The following is a 10,686-nucleotide window of genomic DNA, read 5'->3' on the forward strand; positions in this document are numbered from 1 at the left end:
CAGCTACTTTGCATCAGTGCAAACAGCCACAGGGCAGGACAGCCATTGGGGTTGCCTTATGGTTCCTCCTCGGGGATGTTTGCTGTGCTGCTGCTCTTTAAAGCAAGCTTGTAACTGGCAACCATTTTGCCAAAGAATAACACAATGATCCTATTGATATAGTGTGTCTTTCATTTTCATTGATGGGGCTGGATGAACAGTGCAAACAGGTTGAATAACACTTTTTTTTTTATCTCATCTTTTGTTTCGCTATAAGAGTATCTGAAATAACGTCTGCCCGGACGCCCGGGGCGTGCATCTTTTACGTCGGGCGTACAATTTACAAAACGTCTCCGCCCGGGTGGCCGACAACTTTTTCAAGAAGGAAAATATATATATATATATATATATATATATATATATATATTGCTTGTTTGTTTTTTTTCATTTTTTTTTAAATCAAACGTTTGCTTTATTCCGATTTCGAAATCTTCAATCGGTTTGGAAATTTCAGAATTTCGGTTTGTTTGGAAATTTGCATACTACAGCCGATCAGAAGCCCACATTGAATAACTTTGTGCTTCCGGACTTTCCAGAGCGTTATAAAGTCGTGCATTTGCATATCATTTTCCAAAGTAGACGCAGAGAGAACTTTCATCCCAAACCGTGCCTGTGAAGGGTAGCAAAACGCTACTAGAAACATGCTCTCACCACAGTAAACAGCTCTCTTAAAAAAACATACTGTATTTGTAATACGTACGGTAAACCGTCCTTATCTTCCTCCTTATAACCGACGTCATCAAAGTAGTCTTCCTTCAGTATCGTAAAGAGATTTTATTATGTAGACTTCGTAACACGCTCCCTATTTCAAAACACGCTAACATCACGCTCGCAAAGTTAAGATTACGTGTGGTGGCTCTGTTTCCTGCTATATCAGACTGCTCAATTGCGTTTGACTTGAGAGTTGCGTCATGTGCCTTTTTTTTTGCAATTTGCATGATAAGGATATGTCTACGCTAATTCAATTTGTGCACAAGCTAAGAAGTTGCAGTCCAAATCTTACCTTTGGTACTCGAGTGCCGCTGGCGGCCGTTAGAAAAATGACATAAATTGGCCGCATCACTGAATAAGCCGCAGGGTTGAAAGTTTGGGAAAAAAGTAGCGGCTTATTGTCCGGAATTTACGGTAACCACTATCCAACTGCCCCACTGTTTGAGAACCACTGAATGACACTGATTAAATCAATTTCAACACCCCTGTACCGTTGAATTAAATTATTAGCCCTTAATGAGTCAAATGAGTTTTTTATTCTAAGAGGTTCTCAGTATGCGCGCGGCCACATATGCATGTTAATTGATCAAAACGTATCGGCGAGTAGATAAGGAACGAAGGCTCCCAGGGTTTTACCGCCCTGCCCTGCGCAGACAGGCAATGACTTCCCATCAGCAGTAATGGACCTTGACCGGGGCTCATAAATAATTACTATCAACCGGCCTTGTCTGAGCAGTCCCAGTGGCAGCTGGGATGGATAGAGGCTTGACGGAAGGACTAGCCTCTCGTATGGGTATGTGTTTATGGCATCCAATGATGAATTAAGAGAGTTCTAAAAGGTCGCTCTATTTATTCTTTAATTGCTAAAATTCCTGTTAGTGTAAAGATTAATTGTTTGTGGGACATATATCATATATAGGCGGGTAGACTGTAAATCACTAATATTAATAAACATACCGAGGTCGGGGTCATTAATCGAGATTCCTAAAATGTGTGTCTTTGGATTTGCAAAGTTCTATCGATCTACCCTGGTCATATGCCTTGAGGAGGGTGACCGACAGCAAGACAAACACATACAAAAACAAAAAACATAAAAAAGGGAAAAAGTAGCAAAAAACACAAAGATTTTTTGGGACCATGGTCAACCCAAATGCCCAAACACCCAAACAGGTTCAGCACCTCGGCACCTAAGTCGGTCATGCTTTCGTCCCTCCAGATAAAACAGGACTCAAGAAAGCGGTCGTGTCACTCGGGTCAGGGTGACACAACACACTCTTTTGTTCAACAGCAGGGCCCGACAGCTTTCGCTGGTTTACCCCTGCCGCGTCATACGGGTGCCCTGTGCCCATCCCTTAGAACGCGTCCAAACATCTCACTATCCTTTTACAAAACCTCTCCACTCATTCCTATCACCAACAAAAGACAGCAAAATATAATTAACAAAATAAGGTTTAAAACAGTCCATTTGGTCGCTTGAACCACTAAATACAATACTCAGTAAACCAAAATAGAAGCGACACCATTTCATGCAAATTGAGAAAATGTATTAGTCATGTTCAATTTATTTTTTAACTGTCGGGTTTTCAGTAATTTTAGTCAACAGTTTCAACAGTAGGGGAAGACCAATGCATTAAAAACACAAAGTAGAGATTAAGACTCTTAAGACTAAAAAATAATTGTCTCTGTGCCACTTAAAAATATTAAAAGAACATTTACACGGTAATTTCCATGATACACGTTTTCAAAAACCTTCCCTTGAAAATAATGCTTGCAATTTCGAATTGGAGGTTTGGGAGTCCTTGATATTTTAAAGATGCAAAACCGGATTCCTGCTACTCATAATAATAATAATAATAATAATAATAATTTCCTTGTATTGTCATTCTGTGTAACAATGTACACAGAACGAAATGTCGATTGCACCTGACCCGTTGTAGCGAGCCGATGCAGCCGCAGCCAACAGAGGGCGCCGCCGACCACTTTTTAAGTCTTAGGAATGACTCGGCCGGGGCGCGAACCACCGACCTCCCAGTCTCAAAGCGGGCGCCTTACCATCTAGGCTACTGAGCAGAGTTCTTATTAATCAGTTAGAGACAAATATATGGCATTTTTTTGCATCAAGAACCAAATTATCAATTGTGTCTTCTAAATTATGACTCATTACAGGTGAATACAAAACAGAGTACAAACAACATACAAAATCATCGGCTCTGCCCAATCTTGTGGACATTGCTGGCTCTCACTACCACTTGCAGAGCCTCCAACATTATTAAGGACACCTCCTACTCGGGCTACCATCTCTTTGACTGGCTGCCCTTCTGGTAGACGCTTTGCGTCATAAGAGCACCACTTGTCGTGGTGTGTATTGGGCAAGTACAGCCTGGCGGTGCCCACCATCTCAAGGCCGTTTTTTTGGGGAGTAAGGATTCAAAGAGTCCTGGTTTCACGGTTACCAGTAGCAGGAGAAACACCCTGTTGTGGTTGACACTATAGGTCTTTTAAAACAAAGACTAACAGGCTCAGTGACAGTTTTTCCCTAAACTATAACTGTCCTAAACAAGCTCTAAAAAATGTACGGAATATACGTGTATATGTAAATATTTATATTCATGTTTTCATCCTTTTTTTTGCACAATGTTGCTTGCTAATGTAATTGCACTATTCCCTGTTGCACATTCAATTAAGCCGAGCGTACAACCACTACCTTGTGAATGTGACATATCTATCATATTTATTCACAGACTTATTTTTGTCTTTTAAGTTTACATGATGAGCAACAAGAGTATGAGAATGGAAGTTAAGAGGGGGACTGTATGAAAGTGTGATTGTGCCGACTGTGTTGTATGGTGCACAGACTCTGAGCCTGAACACAGATTTAAGAAGGAAATGAAATGTTTTTGAGATGAAGTGTTTGAGGAGTATGTTAGGAGTGACAAAATTGGATAGATTGAGAAATGAAATTGTGAGAGACAGAACTGGAGTAGTAGTGGAACTGAGCAAGCGTGTGGATAAGAGAGTACTCGGTTGGCTTGGACACATGGAGAGGATGGATGGGGAGCGAATGTTGAAGAGGATCTACAGAGCAGAAGTAAATGGAAGGAGACCAAGAGGAAGGCCGCGATTGACGTGGATGGATGGTGTTATGAGTGCACTGCAGGAAAGAGGTCTAAATATAGTGGAAGCTAGAGCTCTTGGTGATAGGAATGACTGGAGAGGTGTTGTAAAAGGATAGTGGGATGTTTGGACGCGTTCTAAGGGATGGGCAGGGCACCCGTATGATGCGGCAGGGGTAAACCAGTGAAAGCTGTCGGGCCCTGCTGTCGAACAGAAGAGTGTGTTGTGTCAACCTGACTCGAGTGAAATGGCCACTTTCTTGTGTCCCGTTACATCTGGAAAGCTTGACCAACTTAGGTGCCTAACTTGTTTGGGTGTTTGGGCATTTGGGTGGGCCATGGTCCAAAATGTCTGCGTGTGTTTTTTGCTATTTTTTACCCTTTTTTAATTTATTTGTTATTGTATGTGTTTGTCTTGCTGTCGGTCACCCATCTTGAGGGATATGACCAAGGTAGATAGATAAATAGAAGTTGACATGATTATCCCCGAATGTCAAGTCTAATCTCGTAGTAAACAATGAATGAAAACAGTCCTGTTTAATTCTGTTACCTAGAATGGAAGAGTGTGGGGTAGATCAAACTAAAAGAAACCCCAAAATGATTTCTGAAAGCTTCAATGCTCTCTCGCAGGTAGCAGCCTCACCTCCTGTCCCTGGACCTTGATCGGCTGCGCCGGCTTGATCGGTGACTACGGCTGCTTGTCACCCTACTACCGGAGGACGAGGACGACGAAGAAGATGAACGGCGACGCTGTTTTTTCTTCTTTCGGCTCCTGCTCTCGCCTTCACTGCTGGATGATCGCCGCCCCATAACTTTCTTCCTGTTGTTTACATATATATCAAACACGTGCACACGGGGTAATGTTTACTTGGGATGAATTAGAAGCGACGGCGACTATTTTAGTCAGCAAATTACGTTGAACATTCAAATTATTCCACATTGCATTCATAGCTAACATGCTTTATTAAAGGGTTCAAGGCAAAACGTGTTGTTTATAAAGATAATGGTCAACAGGGGGTTTGTTTTGATTAGCTAGCTAGCTAAACCGGCTATCTCCACAGCAATACATTCAATTTCCTCACCTTAGTAATATTTGAACTGTCGTATAAAATGTTTAGAAATAGATTTAAGTCACTCTAAAAACTAAATTACAAAAGAAAAAAGTCCGAATAATGAACATATACTGTAAATCCTGCTTCTCAACGTTGCCAAGCTCCACAACACACATGAGAGTCAGAGCCAGGCAAAAGAAGTCAAAAGGGAGTGTGTCGATGAGATGGATGCCAGCACAGTGGAGCAGAAATACATCGATCGTTCGATTATTGAGGTCTGGTAATGTTCCTGTGATCGCTGATTCGCCGGTGATTCCACTGAATTTTCCCTGAAATATTTAAACGTGATATTTCGTTTATTTTAGCAAGATTAAGTCGATAAAAAGTTACTGTATTGATTGTTTGATATTTTTATTATTTTAATAACATTTTTAAACAAAGAAAGTAGTTCTTTGAGTCGTGGTTAAAGCTACCCATCCATTATGTGCACCGCTTTTTCTCAGTAGGGTCGCGGGAGGTGCTGGAGCCCATCTCAGATATCTTCAGGCAGGGGACACAGAGACAGGCAATCACTCGCTCATTCACACTTAGGGACGATCTGGACCGGGCAGTTAACCTTACATGCATGCTTTTGGAATGTGGGAGGAACATGCAAACTCCACACATGAAGGCTGGTAGCTGAATTGTAACCCATGACCTCAGAACTGTGCCGCAGACACGCTAACCACTCAGCTGCCGTGCCGCCTGGTTCAAACTCAATAAACATAAACTATATAACAGTAAAGTGAACTTAGTACATATAAAATGTTAGTGTGACTTTAAGTTTGCATGAAGGAAAACATACACGAAAATAACAACCAAAAATGAATATATATTCTAATTCAAAGTTGATTAAAGTGAAAATATGTGTCGAGGTTGCCCTTTGCCCCAATTGGCGCCAGCTGAAGCTTGTTGTCTTCCCTCCTGTTTAAGCTCAGTGCTCTCCCTCACCCTTTGTCAGTCCGTCAACGAACCTCTGCACCCGCAAGACGAGTGTTTTGACTCTGTCCGGTTTCCTGTTTGTGTATCCTGTTTGGTATCCATTAAGTCTGTCTCGTCCTGTCTGATACCTTGCTACAACCTCCAGTATCGGGTATTGTTCTGGTGTATCTTGTCCTGTTTGATATCGGACTCCAGTCTCCAGTGTCTGGTATGGATCCCGTCTGTCTCGTCCTGTCTGATACCTTACTACAATCTCTGGTATCCGGTATGGATCCCGCCTGTCTCATCCAGTTAGATATTGTTCGCCAGTCTCCAGTTTCAGGTATCGATCCCATCTGTCTCGTCCTGTCTGAGATCTGTCTCCAGTCTTCTGTATCTAATTTCGATTCCGTCTGTCTCATCTTGTCCGGTATCGGGTATTAATCCTGTCTGTCCCGTCCTGTCCGGTATCGACCCCGTCCGTCCGGTATCTGCTCATGTAACTGGTATCGATCCCTCGACCTCTGGCTTCCTGTTGTTCCACGCCAGACTTCTGCCTTACTTCTTCCGCCCAGCAATCGCCGAATCACTGGCGTTTGTGTTAACGTGCATGACTGCCCCATTCCTGTAAAATAAAGCTTTTGGATCTTCCTTAGCGAGCGATGGCGGTGTCAAGGAGGGAAAAATAGGTTAATTGACGGGACTGTAAGAGCAAGACGTGGTCGGGGTCGGAAACGAGTCGTATGCCGGAACGGGAGACGGACGTGGTTGGGATCAAAAACGGATAATAATTCGGGACGGGAGAGCAGATGTGGTCAAGATCAAAACAGGTCGTAGCGGGAGACAAACAGGAGCAAAAAAACGGGACAGGCGTGAGTCAGGGTCGAATAAGCGCTTGCCATGTAAAAACAGAGATTTGCCGACAGACTGACCACAGGTGACAGACATGAGCGGGTTTAAATAGGGACAGGGATTCACATCAGTAATCATGACAGTTTGCAGATAAACATTTCTGTCTTCATCAAAAGGGATATAATTCCAAATCAGGCTAACAAGCTTTCCTATTACACAGGAATAAATCCCTATGGTAAACAATTGTGGTTATATTCTTCTGTCATGGTGTTTGGCATTTGTTTCAACTCAACTGCCTATTCAACTGCCGTGCATTCAAGTAAATCCAGCCGTCCTTCATGGCTCTAACTCTGCCAGAAAACTCAGCGTGACGTCACGTGCAAAGAGTCAATCACTCCCCAAAAATAAGCAACCCTGTCTAGAAAGTAAATTATGCCTAATATATGTTCTTAATCCTTTACAATGAATTTGATTATACATATTTTGTGTAGAAGGAAAATATTATAATACAATGCATTGCAGATCATATTCTGAAACATTTTTGAGTTTATTTTGAAATCCAAGTCTTTCTAAACCACATTCAGGACTTGATGTTTTCGTTTGTTTTTAAGAAGATTTTTAATAATAAACTGAAGAAATGCAGATTAAATTCCCAAATAAATGAATTTCATTTTTTGTTATTATAAAAGTATTCAAGAAATTGGAGGACTTCTCCTTTTAATGCAAATTAAACAAATTAAAACGTTTAAAAAATAATAATAATAATTAAAAATGCATGTATACAATCTGTATTAATATGTGTATATGTATATACTGTATATTATTTATATATACAGTATATGTGTGCGCAGACGATTCCATGACAACAGCAACATAATTCAAAAAATGTTATGAACATGAATAAATACATAAATAAAGAAAGCGAAGGTGTGTCATCTCAATTAGCCATTCAATGCTTCTTTGAGCAGGAAAAACAGTAATTAACGCCTAAAGGCTCGCGCTGAAACCTCGTTAATATTTAATCATCGGGAATTATTTTCATCGCATCGTGGAAATGGAGATGCGACCTACATATAGATTATCAATAAACACGCATGGTTTTTAGCGTGAGGTTAAAAAAAAATCCCTGCTCTTTTCTCTTAATTGCTTTCAGTGTTTATTTACAAATGGAGGCGGTAATAATTGCCGCGCTAATTAGGGAGCCCATTGGCTACGTATGGAAACGCGTTAATTGAGCGTTTAGCTTTTATTTGAAACCGTAAACGTTTTCTTGAAAGGCCCGCTGAGGAAGTCTTATTTATTTGTTTTGGAATAACGATTTAACTTCAATTATATAACATAAAAAACAGGCCTAAATATTCAATTTGAGGGACACTGTTTAGGAATTGGCCTGTAGATGTCGCTGAGTTGTGTTTGGTGCATTTGAAAACGAGTGACACAAAAGACTAGAATTATTAAAAACTACGGAAACTCAAAGTGACCAAAATGCACCATTGTTTTTCTCATTTTTCTGCCTTTAACAAGGATTCTGCTTTTATTGTGTAGCAGCAAGATGGCGGTCAATTATGTCGGCTCCCTCTCAGTGAGCCTGATACGTTGGAATAAATTTCTAATCTTAATAGTATTTAGAAAATGTCACCTTTATATGCTAGTTCATGTATTTATGCTTATTATTCATATCAATCGTGTTTTATGAATGAATTTTTTTCCACCACTAGGAGGCGCTTAATATTAAACAATAGATGTCTAGATAGATGTCTAGATAGATGTCTAGATAGATGTCTATATGTCTAGATGTCTAGATGTCTAGATGTCTAGATAGATAGATAGATAGATAGATAGATAGATAGATAGATAGATAGATAGATAGATAGATAGATAGATAGATAGATAGATAGATAGATAGATAGATAGATAGATAGATAGATAGATAGATACTTTATTCATCCCCGAAGGGAAATTCACACTTCCAGCAGTATCCTTTTGTTGTTTATTAAAAGATAACCAGGATGGCCTCGGGGTGCTGTGTTGTAGTTTAGCAACAGCGGAGTGGATGACGTCACACGCTAGGCCAAAATTTTGACGGCCCTGCAGCAAATGGAAATATTTGTGCCCAGGATTAATATGTTGGGATCTGGTATGCCACAAGGGGGCACCAACTTGGTTTGGAACTGGGTGTGTCCGATCACCACCCACCCGTTCCTAATTATCATGACCCTTTATAATGATATTTCGGACAGCACACGTTGTCGGGTCATTTAATTTTCACTATTATTGCTACCTCTGATTTGGTTTTTGTTTCCGGTTTGGACATTTTGTAAATACTTGTTTTTATTTTAGTTTATGTGTTACTTTGTTCCCTGCATTTCCACTGGCACACTAGGTTTTTTTTTTCTTTTGTTTCTTGTTTTTTTTTTCTTCACTCTCCTGACCACCTTTTGTCTTTTTATTACAGCTTACATGGAAATGTGAATGAAACCTTTTTTTTCATATTTACTTTCTGGGTTTTTAACAAATATTGGGTCATTTTGATCCAAAGTCCCCAGGAGGGTTAACCATGTACAGCAGAAATTCAATAGAGCAGGACAATGATCACTTAGTGGTGCAGTTTTTGGTATCATCTGCATATCGAAGCAGTTGAGCTCTCCTTTTGATGAAGGGAAATGTCATGATGTGTCTTAAATTAATTTTTAGACAATTTAGTTTAGTGCCCGTTTGTTACTTTGTTCTTTGCATTTTAGGGGATAGTGTGATTGTAACATGTGCAGTCGTTTTAAACGTTTTGTGATTAAAGGCTGTACAAAAAAATGTGACTTGACTTGAAATTTCTATTTCCAGGTAAATCTTTGTTCTCTCTTTTGGATTTTATCAATTTTTATTTTGTTTGACATGTCATTTGTTTTGTGCCCCCTCGTTTGTTTTTTACTTTGTTCCTGTTTTTGTTCAAAAAAAGATACCTTCCTTCTTCCTGCTTCCCTTTGCATGGGTCCCACCCATAATACCTCTCACATTAACTATTTAAAGATAAATCTTTGAATGGCAACATTTTTTCGTTTAATTTTTGGGGAAATGTGCCCAATAATCGAAATAACGGACTCTTTTTTTACCTTATTCGATAAGAGTCCTTCTCTCCTCTGTCTCTCTCCTATTTGTTAGCCACTCCCCTGCAGAACAAACGGTAGAGGAGGGGGGGAAAAGAGAAAGAAGGGAGAGAGAAAAGGATTCATTTCATTCTCTCGGGTGTTTAAAAAACAACTCGAATGAGCACTTAATCCAATAAATTAATCCTTCTTTTCAATAACTATTACTTTTGGTTTTAATGAGTTATTTTTTTAAGAATATAATGCAACAAAAATGAAAATATGAATGCAATAAATTCAAATCACTCAGGTTTGTTTTGATGAATTGTCGTTTTTTGACCACTACGAGGTGCTAAATAATATATAATGTCCATTAAAGATACATATTAGAACTGGAATTAGGAATTAAGACCCCCCAATTCCAAAACAATCAAAATTACTCACTGAGGGAGTCTTTGTTTTATGTCCAAGACGCATTTTCTTTTTCTTGTCTTTTTTTTCACCCAAAAAATGATTTCAACGGATTTTCTATTGATTATTATTATTCACTGTGAACCATTTTCTTCTTCGTTTCACAATCTTCATGTGGTTGTTCTCTAGTATTTTTTTAAACATTTTTAAAAAATTATTTTAGTGTTTCCTCATTTTTATTCATCCTTTCCTAAGGCCCTCGGCTCCTTTTCCTCACATGGTTAGTCTGTGCCTTGTCGTAATTATATTTTATTTCTGTTCAATTTTGTTTTGATGTGATTTTTGTTGTGGGATGGGGGGAAAAAGAGGGGGATTTTATTGTTTAATTGTGCTCTAGAAATAAATTGGATTTGATTTCAATGATAAGTCTCTCGTTCTCATTCTCCCCCTCTCTGTCTATCTGTCCTT

The 10,686-nt window shown here is 39.5% G+C and overlaps 1 protein-coding gene across 1 annotated transcript in view; it reads right to left on the reverse strand.

Annotated features, from left to right (window-relative positions):
• The window catches only part of rsrc1 (arginine/serine-rich coiled-coil 1), a 284,392-nt gene extending 279,264 nt beyond the window's left edge, over positions 1-5,128 (reverse strand). Inside the window, exons 1-2 of the mRNA XM_088346059.1 lie at positions 4,946-5,128; positions 4,507-4,683 (exon numbers count right to left, since the gene is read on the reverse strand). Coding sequence (XP_088202185.1) covers positions 4,507-4,673 — 167 coding nt within the window. The 5' untranslated portion in view covers positions 4,674-4,683; positions 4,946-5,128. The remainder of the gene's footprint in view (positions 1-4,506; positions 4,684-4,945) is intronic.
• Between the last annotated feature and the right edge of the window lie 5,558 nt (positions 5,129-10,686).

The sequence above is a fragment of the Urocampus carinirostris genome, chromosome 10, assembly GCF_059441175.1.
Source record: "Urocampus carinirostris isolate Australia breed hairy pipefish chromosome 10, RoL_Ucar_1.0, whole genome shotgun sequence".
NCBI classification, from domain to species: Eukaryota; Metazoa; Chordata; class Actinopteri; order Syngnathiformes; family Syngnathidae; genus Urocampus; species Urocampus carinirostris.